Source organism: Lemur catta, chromosome 5 (assembly GCF_020740605.2).
Source record: "Lemur catta isolate mLemCat1 chromosome 5, mLemCat1.pri, whole genome shotgun sequence".
Classification (NCBI taxonomy): Eukaryota; Metazoa; Chordata; class Mammalia; order Primates; family Lemuridae; genus Lemur; species Lemur catta.
In genome coordinates, this window is record NC_059132.1 from 50,870,375 (window position 1) to 50,894,517 (window position 24,143).

Here is a 24,143-nt window from a genome sequence, read left to right on the forward strand (position 1 = left end):
AATATTTTTAAATAAAACAATCCAATTTTAAAAATGGGAAAAATTTCCGAACAGAGGTTTCACTAAAGAAGATATTTGGAAAGCAAATAGCACATGAAAAGAAATTGAACATTATTAATCATTAGAGAAATACGAATGAAATACCACTACATACATATTATTATATAATATAAAAACAAAACAAGACAAAACTAGCAAGACCATGTCCTGGTAATGTTGAGTAAGTGGAACTCTCATGTACTGCTGGTGGAAAGGTAAAACGGTACAGCCACTTTGGAAAACAGTTCAACAGTTTCTTCCAAAACTAAACATTTACCTACCATACAACCCAGAGATATAACTCCTCGGTATCGAATTATAGAGAAGTGTTCACTTACATTCACATAAAAGCCTGTACAAGAATTTTTATAGCAACATTATTTATGACTGTCAACAATTGGAAGCAACCCTGATATCTTTCAATTGGTCAGTGGATAACAAACTATGGCACAACAGTACAATGGAATATTACTCAGCAATAACAAGGACTGAACTATTGATTCCCACAACATAGATGAATCTTACATGCATTTTGCTCAATCAAAGAAGCCATACTCCAAAAGCTACATATTTTATGATTCATTTTATGACATTCTGGAAAAGGCAAAACTACAGGGAAGAAAATGGATCAGTGGTTGCTAGAGGTTGTTGGGTGGAGGGAGTGGTCTATAAAGGATTGGCACAGGGTAATTTGTGAGATGACAGAAACGTTCTGTATGGAACTGTGGGGCGAACATACAATTCCATGTATTTGTCAAAAATCACAGTACTGTACCCTACAAACTGCATTTCACTGTAAGTAAATAAAAACACAATTGACAGGATGTGGGGTGAACCCAAGATGGAACCCAAGCAGAGACAGATGACTCTAACTGCAGTGCAGATGAAGCATAAAACCACAGTGAACGGTGTGGGAAGAAAGGTCTTGTCCCAGTTAACCTTAGCAAAGAGGGGTCTGACTGCATACTGAGAAGGCTAAAGGCAAGCAGTGCATGCTCTGTTCTGTAATTACAAGTCTGTTTCTTACAGGGGTATAGGTTAGGATTTCTGAAACTAGTTTATATGTATACTAGAGTAAATATGTAACTCTATTGTAGGTGAGAACCAGGCTTCTTACTATGGGTGAAAGAAATTTAAAAAAGGAAATGAAAAAGGCCAGAATAACTTAGTGGTGCTGGATTGGAACTGGAAGTATTGGTATGGACTCGTGCTTCCATTTACATATATGGCACACCCGTGTGCATGTGTGTGTGTGCACGTGTGTGTGTGTTGGCATGTGTACATGTATTTCCTAGCTCTATCCAGTGACAGGCACTAGAAGCAGTGGCAGGACAGCAGCAATGAGCTCACGAGCTAGCAGCCAGATCTTGGTTTCTAAAAACCATTCTCCAGTGAAAGGCATCAAGAGTCCTTAGAGAAATGGCTGATTCCAAGGGTGGGACATTTTGAGGTGCCAGAAAACAAGAAACTGCTTAAAAGAAAAGATGGGGGTAGCCAGGCATGGTGGTTCTCTCCTGTAATCCTAGCACTCTGAGAACTCTGGGAGGCTGAGGAGGGAGGATCTCTTGAGCTCAGGAGTTCGAGACTAGCCTGAGCAAAAGCCCGTCTCTACAAAAAAAAAAAAAGAAGAAAAAATTAACCACGTGTGGTGGTGTGCAAGTGTAGACTCAACTACTCAGGAGGCTGAGGCAGGAGGATCGCTTGAGCCCAGGAGTTTGAGGTTGCTGTGAGCTATGATGATGCCACTGCACTCTAACCTGGGCAACAGAGCAAAACCTTGTCTTGGGGGGGGGGAACCCAAAAAGGTACATTTACAGTGTGGAGTCCTGACAGATACTTCTTTAGCCAAGTGATAAAGGTTACCATGACTGATAATACATATTGACATCACCATTATGATGCACTAAGAAAAGCATATCACCCTGTGCTATTTTCCAATAATGCACAACCTCAATCTAAGAACGAAATACATCAGAAAAGCCCAAATTGAGAAACATTCTTCAAAGTAACTGGTCAATACTCTTTAAAAAAAAAAGTGTCAAGGTCATGAAAGACAAGAAAGACTGAGACACACAATGAAGGGGCCAATGGAGACATGACGACGAAACACCATGTGGAATCTGGGGACAGAAAGTGGACTTGGTGGGAAAACCGTTGAAATCCGAATGAGTTCTGTCCTTCAGTTAGTAACACTGAGCCGAGGTTACCTTCTGAGTGTTGACAAACATCCTATGGGTATGTAAGAGGCTGGCACAGGAGAAGCTGGGTAAACCGCAGACGGGGACTCTTTATGCTAGGTTTTGCAACTTCTCTGTAAGACCAAAATTATCCTTTAAAAGACAGAGTTAGGAAAAAAACCTATCTGTCACGCTCTAGGGTCTTTATTTTGCTCTACTGATAACAATATTCTGTCTTCCAGATAAGCTTACACAATGTCCACTTCCCCTTTATCCTCAGAGTAAATCAAGACTTTTCTTCTGATAAGCATTTTTTAAATTTCCTATTGTTTAATAGGACACTATCAATTATTGAAACCAATTCCAAAACTTCTACTGGTTAATTTAGAACCACAGGAAACTTCTCCTAAATCTACCCTAACCTAGATACATGTTTTACATTTTTACTCCCTAGAAGTGCTCTTATTTTGTATCTATTTTTGCCTTTCTTGTTCTTTCATACATGTGATGACTAAATGGCTCTACTCCAGTTCCTTAAAAGATGCTAGCTTGTGCTGTGAACAAACCAACACCATTTGATCATAATTAAAATAAGGACTACTTAAGGATTTAACTTTTTCTCCAAGAATGATTAAAAAAATAAAAAAATAAAAAACACCATTAATTATTTTTAAAGTGTTGACCCCACAGCTCACGAGTGTCAGAGCTGAGATTCTAGCCCATGTTTATCTGTGCTAAAGATTCCACATTTAATCATATTTTTAAAATCTAACCACCGAAAAATCGGAAAGAAGGTAAACAATGAATTACAGTCAATAAGCTAGCTTATACGTATGTATGAGTTCAATGTTTATAGACACAGGCATTAAAAGCTTCATATAATTATTTGATTATGAATAGAACATATAAAATATATTCCCCAAGGAGAATTTAAATAATTGAAATTTTTAAATTTCACAAGTATACGTTTTATAGTAACTATAAAAGTTCAAGAATCAGTTATATTAGAAATATTTTTAAATTTTTATTTTTTTTCAAAAAGCATCCTGATTTCTTTTTTAGTATATGCAATTTATATGAAGTATTTAAAGATAACATCATACATTTTTAAAGGGAGGGTGTAAAACTATTTGGCTCCATTTTAATCTGATTTTGCCTTCATAATGCCAAATTTCAGATCAGAATTAGTAGCAGTATGGGTGGGAAGAGACACAAGGTGGCTTCCTGGACTTTTCTTCCTTCTTGGACAGAACCACATGCCTGCAGCTTAGAGAGAACTTACACGGGCCAGGATTCCTTTCCTGAGTTTCCTTCCCTGAGATAAGGAGAGAATGATGATTCTCTCTTTGAATGCAAAGAGTCTGGGTCTGGAATCTCCTGAAGGGGAAAACCACTGCAAAGATCATTTGCAGTTTAAAAAATCTGCAAATGAATTTTGAATCACTACATATTTGTTAAACAGGGTTGATATTCTTGGGTGATAGAAAAAAAGATAAAATGAGGACAATGGTATCCTTTTAAATATTCACAGCACCAAAATAAAGCCTTGCTCTGTTCTGATTCATGCTAGTAAATTTTTTTTTATATTTCTGATTATATTTATTATTTTCTTACCAGAATTAATCAATATTTCATTAGTATCACATTATATATGTGTGAGAGATATATAGATATAGATATATGTATAATCTTTGTTTACATGTTTAATTTTTTTTGTATTTCAGGATATTATGAGGGTACAAACATTTTGGTTACATTTTATGGCTTTGCCTCACCCAAGTGAGGATTAGAGGCATGCCCTTCCCCTCTACAATGCTTACCGTTTCCATTAGTTGTGAGTTTACCCTACCCAATCCCTTAATTCCTGGAGAATATTACTACCGTGTGAGCACCACAGTGTTGATCAGTTAGTACCAATTTGATGGTGAGTACATGTGGAGCCTATTCTTCTGTTCTTATGATACCTCACTTTGGAAGATGGGCTCAAGCTCTATCCAGGAAAATATAAGAGGTGCTAGATCACCATCATTTCTAAGAATTGAATAATATTCCATTGTATTCATAAATCAAGAGTTAATAATCCACTCATGAATTGACAGGCACTTGGGTTGTTTCCACATCCTTGCAATAGTGACTGGAACCAGACAAGGGTGCCCACTATCTCCACTTCTATTCAACATAGTGCTAGAAGTCCTTGCCAGAGCAATTAGACAAGAAAGGGGAATTAAGGGCGTCCAAATGGGGGCAGATAAGATCAAACTCTCGCTCTTTGCCGATGATATGACATTATACCTAGAAAACCCCAAGGATTCAACCAAGAGACTCCTGGAATTGATAAATGAATTCAGTAAAGTCTCAGGATACAAAGTCAATACACATAAACCAGAGGCATTCATATACACCAATAACAGTCAAGCCGAAAATCAAATCAAAGACGCAACACCTTTCACAATAACACTAAAGAAAATTAAATATTTAGGAATACATTTAACAAAAGACATGAGAGATATATACAGGGAGAACTACGAAACACTAAGAAAAGAAATTGTAGAAGATGTAAACAGATGGAAAAATCTACCATGCTCATGGATTGGTAGAATCCACATCATTAAAATGTCCATACTACCTAGTGATCTACAGAATTAATGCAATCCCTATCAAAGTACCATCATCATTCTTTACAGATCTAGAAAAAGAAATTCTACACTTTGTATGGAACCAGAGAAGACCTCGTATAGCCAAAGCAATCTTAAGTAAAAAGAATAAACTGGGAGGTATAAGTCTACCAGAGTTCAAGCTGTACTAACAAGGCTACAGTAACTAAAACAGCATGGTACTGGCACAAGAACAGAGATATAAACCTTTGGAACAGGACTGAGAATCCAGAGATGAAACCATCCACATATGGTAAGCTAATCTTTGACAAAGCAGGCAAAAAATATACACTGGGGAAAAGAATCTCTTTTCAATAAATGGTGCTGGGAAAACTGGATAGCTACATGCAGAAGATTGAAACTGGATCCCCACCTCTCACAAAAATCAATTCAAGATGGATAACAGACTTAAACCTAATGCATGAAACCTTAAGAATCCTAGAAGATATTGGGAAGACCCTTTCAGACATTAGCCTAGGCAAAGAATTTTTGAAGAAGACTCCCAAAGCAATCGCAGCAGCAACAAAGTAAAAATTCTTTGTATTACTCTCCTGTCCTCTTAACTACTACCCCTATCCCCTAAAGCAGACTATTGCTACTGAATCAGAAGTTGTGCTGATAGAAGATCCAGAAAGGAAGAGTGCTTTGCCTATGAGCAACATGCCAGTGAGGATGAGAACAAGGACTTGCCGTTGACTCCAAAAACTTACCATGTATGACGTTGTGATATTGCTCATTTTGCTACTGCATGTCACTTAATAACTATGATACTATCCTGAATACCTATAACATTATAATCAGGGATTGGCAAACTATGGTCGCTGGCCACATGCGGCTCTCCACCTGTTACCGTGAGTAAAGTCTGACTGGAAGACAGCCAGGCTCATCCATTTACATATCATTTATGGCTGCTTTTGTGCTACAGTTTCAAAGTCTAGTAGTCATGACAGAAAATGCATGGCCTGCAAAGCTCAAAATATTTACTGTCTGGCCCTTTACAGAAAAAGTTGGAGAACATCTATATTGCCTACCAGGTTTAAACTTAACAACCACCCCATGACAGACAGAGTTGATATCAACCCCACCTTACACAAGGAAGTTAAGAAACTTACACTGTATATGGCTAGAATGTATAAAAGCCAGGATAGGAAGCCAGATATTTATGCATCTGGGAGTCCTATCATTATCCTAATAAGATATACTGACTTTTTTCTATTATATTACAATTGTTCTTGGTATACATAATATTGACTATTACTCCAGGACAGAGAACACTGTGGCTTATCTCTCTGCAGCTATCAGAGACTCTAGAACAGACATAAGGAATCCATACTTGCCTAATAAATTAACAAATAAATGGCCCTTAAAAGTTCCATTTACTTTATGTCCTCCTAAACATACTCCTTACTTATCATAAATGTTTCTAATACTCAATAAAATTTTATATCAGCACGAGATTAATTCATTTTTTTCCTGTGAATTTCAACTCATGAGGGAAAAAGAAGCACAAGACACAGCTATATTTTTTTCAAAAGTAAAGGTTTTGATAAATTTATGTCAAGCAACTTCCCTGAAGATGTATTTCAAAAGTAATCTTTTGAAGGTCAGTTAGATGAACTGCAACCTGCCTTCCCATTGCTGCCAGAGAGTGACACCTGCTGGAAGAGTTGGAGTCAGGAAACGGCAGGAAAGATTCCTTGAGAGATGGTGCTCCATTGAGGCTAGCTATCCCCACCCTCAACCCACACTCAGTATCAACATTCTTTTGTTGTTGGAGTTTGTCTGCTTTTGTTTTTCTCATATAAACGTTTAGAAATACTAGTATGAAATCCAGACAAACAACTGCAACCTGGAGAAATTTTTTTTTTTAGAGCATGCAAATACTATGGTATTTTTTTTTGAAAGATAAAAACATTATTAAGAACATAATGGGGCAGAGTTTAATGTTTGTTACCTTTAGGAAGTAAAGCCAAAGACTCATCTCTGTATCATTCACAAAGGATATTAACATTGCTTTATTTAAGCACAAATCCTAAGGTCTATTATGCTTTCATATTCTACATGAAAGTTTTTCTTAGAAAAACTTTCTATTATTCTTAGAAAGAATAATAATGTTTTCTGTAAAAACCTCAGTGATGACATTGTACAGGTGAGAAAGAAAGCTTTGCTGGTATTTTTATGAAATTCACTTAAATTATTTTTAAGGGTAAATGTGATACAGGTTTTAAAACTTGTGATCTAACATCATCTTCTCACACACATTACTGTAAGTACTTAAACTCCAACAAGAATGTTTCTCATTGCACTTTTCCATATTAAATGGTTCTCCCAGTTTGGCAGTTGAGGGTACACATTAACATTCCTTGCATTGAAGTCCAGCATGCTGTTGACAAAAACATTCTTTGGATCAAAGGATGAAAAGCAAATAGCTAGCGGCATGATTTCTGACACAAAAGGTGAAAACTAAAATGTAATACCCCAAGAACAAAATTCCTGAGGCTCTGAGGGTATATAATTTTGTATTGTAAGAATACCAGGGAATGTGCAGTGTGGCTGGAGAGATTAGGCTTTTCATGAGCATATACTATAATTATAGCTTCAGTTGCTAGTTTTAAACTAAATGGCAACTTCTTTTAAATACCAAGGATCTAAATTTTAATGGCTGGCTTATAAAAATTTATAATTCCCTCTGCTCAGTTCAAAATAAACATTTCCCAACATCCCCAAATTTACTCCATTGAGTTAGAACAAGAATTCATCTGCCAAAAGACCAAGACAGCCATGTAGCCTTGCTGTTGCTAAGGGCGGTGAAGAGTTAAAAGAGCAAGGGTCTTTGGCCCTCATCACATCATTTTAACATGATCCTTTCATGAACACTCTTTACCAGGAAACACATACACTGTGCTGAATGACAACCTGGGTATGGTGTGGCTGGCCGAGTAGAGAACAGGTTTAGGACCCTTAAAAAAAGAAAAGATTGAAGATAATGCCTGGAAAAGTAATACTGGAGTTAATTAGGAACAAACCTGGAGAAAACCTTTAGTGAAAAACAAAACAAGGCAGCAATAAAAGAATAACTATATTACAAACAGCATAAGATCTGGGCTTTCCCCAGAAAGCCATGAGCTGACCAAGATGCTACCAAATGGTAATGATGTTTATCAAATAAATACTGTGGCTGGGATGTTTTGTAGTAACACTGGCCTCTTGTGAGCATTTAATATTTTGTTTAATGAATGAAAGCTCAGAGACATTTCCTGGTGATGATTATGTTTATGCTACAGAAAAGACCCACTAAATGACTAAGCCCCCAAATGTGTCCTATAACCTAAAAACACTATCCTTAGGTTTTTGGGTGCTGTTCTGCAAACACTGGCAAGGGTTGTGACTTTTTTTGCTAGATTTAGAATCAGGTCTCCCAAATTATGTCCTTGATTTGTTTATTTTTTTTAAAGATTTCTCTTATTTCCTATATGTCTGAAATAATCAAGATTTAAATATACGTGGCAAGTTCTTGCATATCCTATGAGCTTTTAACCGTTTAAGTGTATGTGACTTTCAGAAAAGTGTGCCAAATCTAATAGTCTTTCTTAAGGTACAGCAGGACTCCTCTACAGAGAGAACACTACCATCCCATTAGTATGAAATAGGTACTGGTTTCTGAAAAGACACGTAGCTCCTGATTTGGGCTACTTATTTTGCTTTAAGCACTGTATTATCTAGTAGGCTTTTGTAAGCTGTCAGCATGAGTAAATGACAGATTTCTAATGTTTGGGAAAACCTAGAAGATAAAGCAGTTTACCGGGTTATTTCAGATTTTCAATTTTCATTTAGCTAGACCAGGCACCCCTCAATAACCGTAGTTGTGAAGCCATAATGAAACGCATCTGAAAAGCCACCGTAATTACTACGTTTGGAATAAAGGTAAGAAAGCTAACTGTGGTAACTGCTGTGATACCTTACTGCTGGAAAACCCTGAGTATTTTTCTGAATTTTTAACGTAGACATGCAGCAAATGAAATCCCAGCATGGTTTCTAGCAGTATATTTGTGTTGCAGGCTTAATATTAGATTTGTGTTAGATTAAGAATATGAGAAATGATATTAAGACCCCAGGACACCACAAAGGCATTTGATAAGGATGTTCACCATTAAAAAGAAAAGATGGCAAGTGATGTACTAAACAGACCCCATGTTATACAATACAATATTATCACTTATCTTCATTTATTGGGCCAAGAAATTGAAAATACACTGTCAGGCAGGACTCTCAAAAACAGCAGAGGATCTACATGGTGGCTGAAGTCTCCAAAGGAGCTGCTGCCAAGAGCCTGATCTGTAGGAGGTGCAGCCTGCCCCGGTGAGCGGGGAGGTGGAGACACCCCAGGGAGCGAGGATGGAGAGAGGAGGAGGACCCAGCACAGGAGACCGCCACACTGGCCAGCCTCTGCACTGCCCTAGCTCTGTTCTACTGGGGGGGTACACTTCACAACTTAAAAGTGTGGTATTGGAAATATTTGTTTGCCATCATTTTTTAATTCAGCCACTTTATCTGCTAATACATGTCTAATAACTTGCATTTTCCTTGCAAAATAAAACTGATAGTAATTTGAAACTTTATAACATATGCTGCTCTCCTTATAAGATCCTTATGAAACTGGTAAGGGCAAGGTTTTAAAATATATTACAAAAGCATTAGAGTAGGAACGAGTCAGGGTCTTATCTTTTACCATCGCCTATTCTATGGCAAAAATTCTATATCACGGCAATGCTGGGCCAAAGTAGGAATTAATTACAGGGAAAGTAATGCTCCCTAATTTAATGAATGAAGAGCAAGGTTCCCAAATTAGTTATTCTATATTTACACATATTCATACAAAACTGGACGTCACTATGGAAAATCAGCAGGCTTTCCATCCACCAAAACTTAACCTCCATCTGGTGGAGAATGAGGGATGTTGAAGCCCCCAAGGTATTTTGTGTGTACAAATACTCACCAATTCAGAAAAAAAAGATTTTGCTCTGAGGTATTATTTAATACTAGTGCTACTGAATGGGATATCCACTTAATAAAATTATGCTTTTTTTCAGTCATTATTGTGTGAATTCCCACTAAAAAATAAAACAGCAGCAACAGCGAAAAGCAAACAAAAAACAAACCTCGACAATGAAAATTCCAGGGTCACAGATTAAAAGCCTTAGTATCTTTTGTCTCATTTCCAGAACATTTGAGAAAATAATCTGGGGTAAAAGTCAGATATATGTGGTTCTAAAAAGGTAATGGCTTTAAACAACTTTAGTTGATATAAAAAAAATCCAGACTTCCTTAATCAAAGAAACACTATACATGTCATTGACTATTTAGAAAAATAAAAATACTGAAAGAATCATATCTAAAAAATAATAATTTTCAAGTGCCAAAACATGAAGAATTTGGTATAAACTTCCATAGGAGAGATGCTGATTGTATCTTAGGATCAGTGAGTAGGGTTTAAACTTAGAATGACGCTCCCCACGCTCAAACTCCCTTGTACAGTCTGACCTGTCCCCCAGCCCCTCTGTAGGAGCGGGGGCCCTGGGCCATTCTTTCCTTCTCTTTGTCCCATTTTTATGCTCTGTTCTGCCTTCCCAACCCATGGGCCTTTGCCCAAAAAACTCTCTCGGTCTAGAATCCTTGCTCACTCTTACCCCACCTCCTCACCAATTCTTTTTCAAATATAGAAATGTAAGAATAAATCAATCCCTTCCCTTCCCTGCCTTCTGGGATACCCTCAGTCATCCTTCTGCAACCGACTTGGCCCTCGATGATCTTTCTTGGATCCCAGCCTTGGGAAGTGAACCCTGCCGAATGCAGGCTCACCCCACATCACAGCCATGGCTGGGAGCCCCTGGAGGACAGTCACTGTGCACGTATTAAATAGCTGCTGAAGTGAATAATAGATAAATGAATCAATCGACAAGAGAACTATTGAAAAACAGATCTTTATCAATCTGGAAAGATCATTACCAAGGATGAGAATATGGAATAGTCAGGAAACTTAAATTACCTTCTAGTCTTCTGATCCAATGACCAATAAACCACAAGTTAACAAACCAATGCCATTATGTAGGTATTGATAATACCTGCATGGGCCTTCCTTGGCCATATAACATAAACCCAACAGACGCTATTTATAGGTAAAGCTACAAAACATAGCTACCATTTTAGTGAAGGAATTTAATGGAAAATTAATATATCAAATTCTAAAAATAATAATGAATTGTTTCTTATTAGATTATAGAGAATTTATTTCCAGTCATTCATTCAGTCACAAACTGCTTACTACCTACTATGTGATAGGCACAGTTTAAAGGAGCTGGAGATAGAGCAGTGAGCAAAACAAAATCCCTCTCCTGTAATTTATTTCTAGTTGGAAGAAATAGACAATAAACACACACACACACACACACATGTCTGGAGGTGATAAGTGCTATGAGGAAAAGGAAAACAGGATAAAGGGCATAAGTGATGCTGGCAGTAAGAAAGTGGGTGTCTTTGTATGTGTACAGACAGACAGACAGAGGTTCAGGAAGGCCCCGATGATCAGGCACATTTGCGTAGACAGCGGCAGGCAGGACGGGATGCGTCTCCCGTAGCTGGTGGAGGGCACTGCAAACAGGAAAGGGGTACCAAGCCCCTGAGACGGCCTGCCGGGTGCACTCACTAAAGCGCAGGGGACCAGTGTGGCTGCAGCTGAGTGGGCGAGGGCAGGAGGCGCGGGAGCCCAGTGCACAGATGGTGGCGAGGAAGGGTGGGTGAGTGGGCAGGAGAGCTCCCTGGCTGTGCAGACCAGTGTTCTGAATAGACAGGAAGTCACTAGAAGGTTTTCAGCAAAGGAATGACACAACTTTTACAAGACCACTTGGGCTGCTATGCTAAAAAGGAGCAGGGTTCGACTACAGAGATCAACTGGGAGCTTCTAAAGCAATGTGGTGGCTCTGACTGGGGTAGGGTAGTGGAGGTGGTTAGAAGGGGCTGGACTCGGAAGACATTTGGAAGGAAGAGCCGAGAGGTTCTACCGGTAGATTAGAGGGAAAATGAGAGAAAGGTGGGCATGAGGATAAGCTTGAGATTTGGGGCATCAGCATCTGGCAGGATGGCAGAAGACCACGAGGGCCGTGTGCTGCTCAGAGGTAAACCTGAGGTGCCCGTCCAACATCCCAGAGGAGACGGGGGTGGGAGGGACAGGCAGGCCCGGAGGGAGCTGGGGAGGAAGGGCTGGGTGAGACTGCCGAGGGCTGAGCACAGACCGGAAAGAGAGGACATCAGAGACCACAGCCTGGGCCTACACAGAGTGGCTGCGGACATGAGGAGGAGCCAGCAACGAACAGCCACTGTGTTCTGGGCCAGCGCTGGGCTGGAGAGCAGGACGCCCTCCAGACACACGGCCTCGTACTGCAGGCTCCGGGCTCTCCCCCTACCAACACGGACGTCTGAAGAACTGCTAAGCAAAACTGCATCCCTAACTAGCATCGATGTCATGGAGCAAAAGTTCTTTTTAAAGAATAATGAGACCCAACCTTAGTACAGTAATCAAGAAACCACAAAGACAACAAACTATCATCCATCCAATTGGCCAAAAATTAAAATTCTGACCATATTAGGTATAATTAAGGAGGTGAGGAAATGCAAAGTCTCATCCAGAGAACAATGTAAAACTAATTTTCTAGGGATCTCCATACGAAGTGGTATTGTTCATGCAAATTTAAAATACAGACAGAAACAAAACCCCATACTATTCATGGATACACACGCATGTTAAGTGACTCGAAAGGAAAAGCTGTGATGCGGTTGGTGGCTGCCTCTGAGTGGGGGGGAGGGCTGGGGAGGCAGGTGGGGGAAGCTGCCCTCAGGTGTACTGCCTGACTGAGCTGGTTTAAAAAGAATATTGAGTTTACAAAAAGAACTTGAAGCAAATACAGAAAATATTTAAATCACTAACTCTGCTGTGAGTACAAGAGTGCATGCAATAAAATTCTTTGTACTCTTGTTGTATTTAAAAAACCTCCTTTTTAAAAGCACAAAAGAGAATAATAAATGGAAAACAAGACTTTTTTTAAAACAACTACTGTTCACTGTATTTATGCCTACACTGCAAGCCTATAATAAAACAAAAGGAGAGGAATGAATTTTACTGGCACAGCAATAAAGAATTTGAGGTCTCTAGTATGGTATGACATAGCACTTGGCAAAAGGCCACCAGTATGTTACACTATTTGATAAATGTCATTTAGAAATTTTGAGCACATTACCCATAAATATGGTAATCGAAAAAAATTAAACTGAAAGAAAACTAGATTGTTTTATGAGAAGATCTAACCCAAACTGGGAATTAGGCCATCAACCTTGAGTAATAATCTAAGACCAGCTTCAAATGCTTTTAGAATGAGATAAAAAAAATACAAAATTTATGGCTAGATAGTAAGTCAATCAGCTAATCAATCTAAACAATCCATGATACTCAATGGAAACTACAATTAATTATCCTATGTAAATTGAGGACTTAGGTACTGCCTTCTCTTAACAATTTAGAGGACTCTGCAGACATGTTAATTTTTATAAAACTCATCTTCAAGAAGGAAAACACGTAAGAGTATATAACATGCCTTTGATATTTACACATTTTTCAGACATCAGTGTTTCATATTATAACCTTTATTTTACCTTGTGTGTTTTCTCGTCAGTGGGTAAAATATACTTGCTGAAACTCTTACACATTTTTCCTAGCTTTTTACATCTGAATTGCTCTGTACCACTTAAGATATAACTCATTTCTCTGGCATTATTTAGAAAGAAATTCAGGCTGATTCAATGTAGTGTGTTACTGGTTGTCAGGTGGGATTAAATGCATTTTATTTTTAACCTATATTTTCTTTCTACTTATCATGTTTTTTTTAAATCTTTTTATTTCAGCATGTTACAGGGGTACAAATGTTTAGGTTACATTTACTGCCTTTGCCCCACCTGAGTCAGAGCTTCAAGCGTGTCCATCCCCCAGACAGTGTACACCATTAGGTGTGTACATACCTATCCCCTCCTCCCCTCTCCGATCTGCCCAACACCCAGTGAATGTTACTACTATATGTGCACATATGGGTTGATCAGTTAATGCCAATTTGATGGTGAGTACATGTGGTGCTTGTTTTTTCATTCTTGTGATACTTAGTAGAATGGGCTCCAGCACAAGAGGTGCTAGATCACCATTGTTTTTTGTGGCTGAGTAGAACTCCATGGCATACATATACCACATTTCATTAATCCACTCATGTATTGATGGGCACTTGGGTTCTTTCTACATCTTTGCAATTGTGAATTGTGCTGCTATAAACATTCTAGTGCAGATGTCTTTTTTAATAGAATGTCTTTTTTTCCTTTGGGTAGAACCTATATTTTCAATGAGGTCTTCATCATTTTCTCTTTGGAAATTTTGTTTATACCAAACTGATATATATTAAGGAAACACAGCAAGCAGGTAAATGTTTAATTTAGGGCCTTTCCAAAAAGCAGTGGGATGCCTTCTTTTTAATTCTTTTTTGATAAATCCTTGGGTTTAAAAAAATTTTTACAGAAAGGTGTTTCTATTCTCTGATTAGTCAGAAAACATGGACAGATTTTCCCTTAAAATTGGTCAGAGATAAATTCTTATATTTGTTAACACTGTTTAAAAAAAAAAACAACCAGTTAACTTTTTCAAAATAGTAAACATTTTGGAGAAGCAAATGAATGTTTATTCCACCAATATTTACGGAGCAGCTGCTGTGCGCAAGGCACTGCGCTAAGTGCTGAGGGTGAAGCAAATATCACTGGGTCATTGACTCTGCTCAGAGGTGCTGAAGAGTCTCAGTGGGGAGCTAAGGCAAGCATGTAAATATCACAAAATAAGGTGAAAAGGGATTAAATGCTCTCAGAGAGGAAAGTCTAAAATACTATACTGTAGGAGTTCAGAGAGGGGAAAAATTGTTTTCTGCAAAGGTGTGGGAAGGGAAAATCAGAGAAGGCTTCATGACAGCAGTGGATTTGCGCTAGATCTGGAAGGAAAGTGACATTCTGACCAGCGCAGAGTGGGAGCTGCGTTTGTGTGGGGAGTGAGGGAGGGGTTTTAAGGGAGGGATGTGAAGGTAAAGAGTGGATCGATGTCAGGTAAGCAGGAAATTCAAGCATGAGGGTAGGTGAAAGAGAAGTGAGAAGGGTGAGGAAGCAGGTAGGCAGCAGATTACCAAGGATGTTAAGGTCAAGTGATCACAGTCTTTATTTTGTGGATAAATGGGCACCGATGAAAGACTTTGAGCAGAGGAGTAGTATGATCAGTCACATGCTTCAGGAAGACTACTTTAACATCAGTGGGGATAGATGGAGAGGAAGGATGGCAATCTAGAGATGGGAAAACTGAGCCGGAAGGCTATCACGTAGTACAAATAAGAGGTAATGAAAACAGGAATTAAGCAGGATCTGTGGGGATGGAAAGAAGAGTATGGATGCAAAAAAAAAAAACAACTGTACATCGTATATAGCACTTATGAAAAATATGGTATAAAGCCTTACCTGATTCTTCTGTATCTTGTTCATCTATTAAACCTACTGAGACGCCTAAATCCACACATTTCTTGCTATGTGCCTTGGACTTCATGTGTTTTGTCAGATTTCCTTAAGGGAAAAGAATGTTTACTAAGCTTACATAGTATTATTTTGCTATTGCAATTGTCAAAACTGGCATTCCATCCCTATTTCAAGCAAAAGTACAGTTTGTGGTCATACAATTCCAATGACTAAAATTTGGACAAAAGAAAATACTGGTATCTATATGTTAAAATAACCTTGTTATTCATTAGTAATAATTTCTGTTTTTCAAATCTGCCTCCTCTACTTTGATATCTACTTTCTGCCTTGTAGTTTCTATTCTCTAGTCCTTATTTATCTCTTAGAATATTTTATGCATATTTAATTGAAAGTCCCTTTCAGATTGCATTGCACTGTGATCTGTAGTTCACGTAGTGTGAATTTTCTACTAGCTACGTCTGCTGGTCTGCTGGCGCTCTCTCATAGTAGTTTGTTTCCTTGCACACTTTTTAGTTTTAATTGTAAGCTTATCTTCAGCAAGATTGTTTTCCACGGAGTCCTAAGTACCCTGGGTTGTAGAAACATCTCTATAAGCCAGTTTCCCAATTGCTTCTGCCTGGGATCTTCATAGTTTCATAGGTTTCAGATCACTGATTCTGAACCAGTTTTTTTGTTTTGTTTTGTTTTGACATGGTATACAGTTTTGCTTTTAAGCAGACAGCTTATTAAATCCCACAAGGCCCAAAGTCACTGGACAAGAGAGCTAGGCTTATCTCAGAGGCCTGTCTCGGGACAGGCATTAAAACACCAGGCCTGTTGACATATATCTGGTTTTGATTCCCCTAAGGACTTTTAAATTTTTTTAGTATCTGCTCACCATGCCATTATAGTTTTGAGTTTCTTCTTCATTTCTGGTACCTTGGAATTTACCTTTTTAAATTTCAAGCTTGACTATCGATGAAAAACTATTTTTTGGTCATTGTAATATTATAAACACTATTTCTGGGTGTTTGGAACAGGAGAAGGAATTTCCTGCATTAATTTTACTTTACCTATTGACTAGAAGTCTCGTAATAGTATCACCAAAGGAGTGCTTCCTCTGTCAGCTGTTGTACTGACCTCTGTAAGTATTATTAGACTAACTGAGGGCCACTAGGCGTACTTGTCCCAGTGATCATGAATGCAGGGGGACAGCTCAGCTTCTTCTGAGGACACCGAGCATCTTCAGTGGACAATGCCACACACAAGCACGTTGCCGACAAGGGCAAATCAACTCTCTTGGGAAAACAAAAAACCACTCTAAATACTGAGTTTGGTGGACAGCAGCAAAGTAGCATTTGAGCATAAGCCTTTAGAAGAGCTCGAAACGTCTGAATCATTGGTCCAAATTTGGGGCTTACAGTAGCTGAAGCACATGCAGAATTGCTATATTTACAGAACTTCAATTCCTTAATAAATGCACGAAGCCTGTGAAACTGATCACACCTGTACAAGCTGATTCTTGCACTAGATAGTGTGCATTGCTGTCTGAGCCAACCACAGCAGCACCCTGGAACGTAGTGCTTAAGGAGTTCAAGTGTAATAGGCTGCCTAGACCAGATGATATCTAAGATCCATCAAACCCTTACTTCTGTGATTCTGGAGATAACTCCTGCCTTAACACTGGCTATATTTGATATTTATGCTAATAATACTTATAAAATGTGGAGCAGATCTGACAAAATGTTAACAAGTAGTAAAAGATTATAGGCACATTGGTGTTTATTATACAAATCTCTGCTTTTCTATAAGAGCTTCAAAGTTTTCACATTAAAAAGTTATAAAAATGGTTTAGTCATCTTGGTATAGCTGAAAACTTTACTTGTAAGTCAAAATATTTTCAATATAACAATATTACAAACTGATTTATAAGGTCCACTAATAGTTCTTTCAAAATGCTTGCTTCTTACATAGACAGCCACAGCAAGTTATTTACTGTCTAAGAAGTTAATATATTTGTATTATAGCTAGGCAAATTTGGGAATATAAGTTTTTAATAAGAATATTTTTTCAACTTGAGCTATTACTGCCAACCAACTTCCTAAATAAAGAAATTTGCATCTTAAATATGCAAAATATGTAATGTTATAAAACTTGTGTATTAATTTAATAGATAAATTTTCTGACTGATTTAATGAACATTTATCTAAATCCTCTGGAAAGCAAAAGGGTTTTGTTTCTGGATTCCTGTAGCTTTCTGTGATATAAAAGAGACTAAACCTTGCAGAGACACAAGCTCACTGTATATTTTCTGCTGAAGGACCTTTAAAGTAGAATTATGAAAACAAATCAATTAAAATTATTTTGAAAGTGCACTCATAAAATAAACTGAAGACAAAAAATGAATTACAGATTTGTGATCATTACCATCAGAAATACTGATTTCTAGCTCTACTTTTAATAGTGTTTTCCTGTCTCTGAACACCATATTTATTACATAGCTTGCCAACACATCACTATTTCCTTCTGTTAATAACCAGACACTTTCAATAAGAAGTAGCGCTGCATTGGTTAGGATACCAAAGTAAATCAGGAGCTTAAAATCTACAGCCTAATCGAAAAACAGGTCTTTCTACCATTATTTAGCTACCTTTAAAAGGTTCTGTGGAATCTGTTTTACACAGGTCCACAAAAGGTAGACTTCTGAAAGGAAGCTGACTGTAAAATAAGAGAACTGTCATGCTAAGGATAAAGAAATAATGAATTTCTGATGTTTTCTTCACCAGTCTCCTTAGCTCGGGTAGCTTCTTTCAAATAAATATTTATCATGTAATTTCACATGACTTATCTTACAAAACAAAAAATTTAATGCAAATTCAGATATACAGCATATTAGAGAAATGTAAGACGTGAAAAATGCTACCAGACAACACTCGCTGCTCAGGAGTCACTATGCTCTGTCCACCACTTAGTTAATACTTATCTAAAATCTTGCATGATGTTTTGAGTTATTTCACTGATACTTTGTGATTTATAATATTTTTCCTTGCCAAGAAATCTCTGTAATTTCATTAGGTTTTCCACATCTAGGTTGTCTTTCCTTTCTTATCCTTATTTTATGAATATAATTTAAAAAATACCCTGATTCCTTTTCTTCTACTATTGAGAATACTCATTTCACATTGTATTTTGATCTTCTTGTATTTGGTAACATCATTCTGTAAGTGGTAATCTTTTATTAGTAATATTTGTCTTTTAAACATACTCCTGGTCTTATGTTGGAAATTAACAGATTTTATTAATCATAGGACGAAAACCAGTGAAAAAGCAATAAATTCAGTTAAAAGATCAAAGCACCTTATCTTATCAGAGTCCTCACTCAAGACCCCGAAAATCATCCTGAAATTCATCGTCCATCTCCAGAAGGTTCTACATCACAATCACAGAGCTACAGAATGGGCACCCCTCTCAACCCCTCCAATTTCTTGAAACTTTTGGAAATATTCAAAGCTATCTGAAGAACATTTTGTTTTTCTATTATTCTTGTTTCAGATATGATTGGCATTTGAAGAGAGCTAATGTGAAGCTATTTAGTAGTTGTTACATGTTATAACTCTCTTTAAATGCCAATAAATATTAGCCAAAAATGTAATAAATTTTGCTAAAGAGTTGATCAATCTTTAAAACAAAAACTGCAAAGACAACCAATATAATCAGAAAAAAGCAAATGTTAACTCAAAATGGATAAAAATAGTTTGTATTTAAAATTGACTTTTTTTTCTTACAGATATTATTCTTTCAGATATATATTAAAGAGAGATTTGTTAAAGAGAGATTCTTAACTTTTTAAAGGGTGGTATATGTAATTAAAATCTCAAGTAACAAACGGTTATTATATAATGATTCATGAATAAGGAATGGAGAAAAAAACATTTTATAGTAGTGTATCCATAATATGTAATAGGAAACTTATACAGGGTAAAATTACTTTATATATAATAAAGGCATATATTTAAATAAAAACAAAGAAAACAGAAAGGGTGCTAAATATAATTTTAATGATTAGTTCCGAGATTTCTTTATAAACATTAAATAGTAGAAACTTTAGAAAATTTTTGAAGCTGAAATTCAACAGTATCTGGGTAAACAAATCTAACACGAAGAAAAATGGCTAAGCATGCCTAAAATTAGATAATAAGACATGAGTGCAATTATTATAAAAGTTTATTGTTTATTATGGTTATTATTTTAAATCTTTCTTCAAACTTTTAGCACCCAAATGAATTTACTTGTGATCATGAAAATTTTTTTCTTCATCCTCAAAGTAAATATTTTTGAAAATGTATATTAGTCACCATGTTATGCAACTATAATTTAGAGGAACAAAATAATAAAAAAAGGGCATTTGCTTCTTTTAAAATGTTAATATTTATTATATATATTTTAAAAGTGTGTAATTAAAAATTTTTTACCAAAGGGTCTAGAAGCATATAAAGAAATAATGTTGACAAGATATAATTTATATTAGTCTATTTAAGCTACTATATCCTTGGTCAAAGAATGCAAAGTTGGGTTTTAGCTCTACTACCTAAATGCATATAAAAAGGACCTTGAAACAATGTGCATCTCATACCTTTAGTCTTAAAGGAGAAGTTACAGTAAGTGCAGTGGTAGGGGCGGACATCTGTATGGGTTCGTATGTGTTTCTTTAACATGCTAGGTTTCTTACAACGTATTCCACATTCTTCACAAATGTACTTTCCTCTTCCCCTGCCTCGGACATATACATACTCTTCATTTGATTTATATCTGATTTAAAGAAAAAAAAACCAATAGGGAGATTGGACACTATATCTTTGAGAAAATAAATCATGATTAAATATCAACCTAAAAAAATAAAGCACAAATTTTATACTCAACCAAAAAATTTTATGCAAATGTAACAGAATATTCCAGCTTTTTTACATCAATACTTAATATTCTTTTTTTTTTTTTTTTTTTTTTTTGAGACAGAGTCTCACTTTGTTGTCCCAGCTAGAGTGAGTGCCATGGCATCAGCCTAGCTCACAGCAACCTCAAACTCCTGGGCTTAAGCGATCCTACTGCCTCAGCCTCCTGAGTAGCTGGGACTACAGGCATGCACCACCATGCCCGGCTAATTTTTTCTATATATATTTCTAGTTGTCCAGATAATTTTTATTTCTATTTTTAGTAGAGACGGGGTCTCCCTCAGGCTGGTTTCGAACTCCTGATCTCAAACGATCCACCCGCCTCGGCCTCCCAGAGGGCTAGGATTACAGGCATGAGCCACCGCGCCCGGCCTATACTTAATATTCTAATAGCTAATTCTAATCAAACAAATTTATTCAATATTATGTTTAATTTAAAATATTTCCCTGTTTCTAAGTGATTGGTTAGAAAGTTTTCTTCATTGCTAAATTCGATCACAAGTGTAAGTAATGAAATATTTCTAAGCTTCACCATAACTAAAAAATTCGCTTTTACAATTTGTTTTCTAACATAATACACAAAGACATCTAATAGGCAATGAATTATCTGAGAGCAGATTTTCCAAGTCATTCCTCCTCGTAAGTCAACATGAAACCCAGGGATCACTCTGAAAATTTAGTTCTTAGCTGCTTTCTGGGCCCTAGAATGTTTCCTCAATAGTCATCATTTCCTCCATCAAAATGGAATAATTTAACATAATACTAAGATACATTTTGCCACGACGATTCTGTTAATAAACGGAGAAATCTTGCAACATTTATATAAAGTTGGCACTAAATCTTCATTCCCAAGAAAGCAAATGTACATTTAAAAACTAAGTTTAAATGTACATTTAAGAAGTAAAATTTGTACTTGCCCTCCATCAAATATTTTAATTCTTCTTGGTTCACTTTTGATTAAGGAATTTTCTTTATCTTGCTCACTGTTAATTTCAGAGGCATCTTTATTGCTGAATTCAACTACTGTGGACTTTTGATTACCTAATGCTCTCTGAAAGGAAAAAAAAAAAGAGAAACTAATTTAATAAAACTGAAAACACAAACATGCTAATGTTTTACTGGAAATTAAAACATGGCAGAGTACAGAGCATATAGTCAACTTAATAAAATACATTTCAAAGAACTCACAGGTTCAAAGGGCATTTGCTTTATCTCCTTCATTATCACTAATCTCAAGTAACAAACGGTTACTATACAAACTATAGCAAACTGATTAATCTTATGGTACTTTAAAATCCCACCATAGTCTACTGACACCCCCAAATAAAGGCTTTACAACTTCCCACTGTGGTACTTCATGAGTTTAACAGAAATTTTTTTAACAGACTAAATATTCTTTCTTATATTTAACTAACCATTCATACTATAGTTTAAATATATTCCTTGAAGAATTTATTCTTCGGAGATGGAAAAGAACTATTCATAAAATAATGTCTCATGCCCCTGAGAAACATCACTAAATCTCCTTCACCATAAGTACACTATAAAGGTAATACGGAAGCATCATTTCCCAATATTTTCCTTTCCCTTCCCCCAATTACTTTAAACCATAATTCTTTGTATCTTCTCAAAAGTTCCCTGAATAGTGATAACTGTGAGATCCAGGTCAGGTCAAAAACCCAGTTTTGGCTGGATAAGTAAATCTCTGGAAAAGGTAATGGACATCCAAATGATACATAATATGTGGTTTTCCTATAGAAACAATAATGCCACTTTATGATTTTATACAAAATTTTATACAACTGTACTGTTAACAGTATGTTTGCTCACTCATCAGGTCATCCTATTCTCACATGTTTTTTTGGAGCAGGCAGCACAGGTGAACTATGTATCTTCTCGCTATATACTGAGAAAGGATACACTTAGGTTTAAGTTACTTTCCAAGGTCAAGTGTTAGCAGCAAAGGCTCAAACTCTAGTCCGCTGGTGGGATCCAACACCAGGTGCAACTTTTCTGATCAAGGACTTCTTTTATACAAACCTCCTTTAAACAGTTACATCACCAAGTAAACAGTGATCATGCTGAGATGACTTAATATCCGTGTGATGAAAGAGTGTACATCATGGAAGGAGAATCCGCGTGGCCTCAGAAAAGTACTTTGGGCAGCTCTTGTCCTTGCGAAAGGCAGGAGTAAAGAACAGCTGCAGCCCACATTCCTCAAAAAGGTCGTGTGAAGAGGGACTGAGGCCGACTACTACGGAGGTAAAAATGCAACCATCGCCTTCTCTTTTCCTGGCAAACAGATCAGGCTTCCTCATGATTTGGAATATATGCACACACCCTTTCTTGACTTTATCCTTTTAACACTAATCCTCTTGCTTACTTTCTTTTCAACATCAAATTTCCCTTTATGGTTTGTTCACTTTCTTACTATCAAATCTGGCTTCTGTTCACCAAAGTTATCAATGAGCAAAATGCCAGAATCTTAGTCTTTATATGCTCACTCTATGGTATTATATGCTGTGAATGCCTTATTTTTCTTAGAAATTCTCTTACTTTATAGCATCTATCTGTTCCTTTCCATTTTGAATCATAAACGCGTTCACATTTGTGTTGCGACTGGCACAGCCCAGCACCCTGCCCCCCACGGCCACCTGCTCACAGACGCCCGACTCCAGTGACATCAGAGCAGCTCAGTCCAGACACCTGTTTGCCTTCCTCTTTCTTTGACCTCTACTTAACTCTCTCCTTGAAATATCTTCTTCCACGTTCTGTGTGATACCACTTTCTCTTGGTTTTCCTCCTCCTTTTATGAAAAATCTCTTTTAGTTTCCTGTGTGGGCTTCCTTTGTCTATTCAATCCTTTAAAGAATAGTGATCTCTAAGATCAATTCTAGGCCCTCTCCTCTTGTTTATACTCTTCCTGAGCAAGCTCATGAATTATACCTATGTACTGAACAATGTCTACACCTTTCACCTGGAGCTCTCTCCTAAGATCCAAATCTAGATATGCATTTCCAAACATTTCCTCCAAGGTACTTGGTAACTTGGAGAGCCACTTTCCATAGGTACTTCAGGAATGTACACGAAGCTCTGTTTAGATTCTACTGATTAGGTCTCATCTTCCAGTATTCTAATTTAGTAGATTTAGAGTCAGAACATTTAAAAAAATATATTCCACAACGGGTTTGGATACACCCTCCTTCACTGAGAAAGTATCAATGGTTCACCACCATCCTGCATATGCTTTGGTTTTTATACCTACATTTCCAACTTCAAAGTATGTTAGTGTTTCAAATTTATAAAACTTTCTAACTATGCCAGGCTCCTTAGAGTTCTTTAAATGTGCAAGTTTGTTATCACTTACATGTTATTTAATGTATTAAAATTTATTCTAGTTTGCCTGAAAAATCCTTATTTTTTTTCTTTTGAAGACGCAGCTAAAGTCTCACCACCTTCGGAGTAAAATCCTTGTATCCATACCTCCACCTATTGGCAATGTTAGAAACTTCCTTCTTTTAGAATTCTTCATACTTCTACTATGGTACTGATTCTGGGATATTTTCTTACTGATAGGTTTGTAAATGCTTATGAACCTGTATATATGCTTGTAAACCTGCAGAAGCCAAAGACTTAACCTATAATTCTCAATGCCCACCATCCAATGTGATACCCCCTTATCTATTTATTAACCACTTAAATGATTTTGCCCATTTTATAAAACCGACAATCCTAATGAGACTGATTCC

The 24,143-nt window shown here is 36.9% G+C and overlaps 1 protein-coding gene across 6 annotated transcripts in view; it reads right to left on the reverse strand.

The window, feature by feature from the left end:
- Positions 1 to 24,143, reverse strand: part of HIVEP1 (HIVEP zinc finger 1) — a 147,155-nt gene that overhangs the window by 10,840 nt on the left and 112,172 nt on the right. For 5 of the 6 annotated variants that reach the window (XM_045551760.1, XM_045551761.1, XM_045551762.1 and 2 more), the window contains 3 exons: positions 21,312 to 21,445; positions 20,079 to 20,254; positions 15,452 to 15,553 (listed from right to left, as the gene is read on the reverse strand). In XM_045551760.1, coding sequence (XP_045407716.1) covers positions 15,452 to 15,553; positions 20,079 to 20,254; positions 21,312 to 21,445 — 412 coding nt within the window. The remainder of the gene's footprint in view (positions 1 to 15,451; positions 15,554 to 20,078; positions 20,255 to 21,311; positions 21,446 to 24,143) is intronic. The other variant, XM_045551764.1, reaches the window with a different exon arrangement.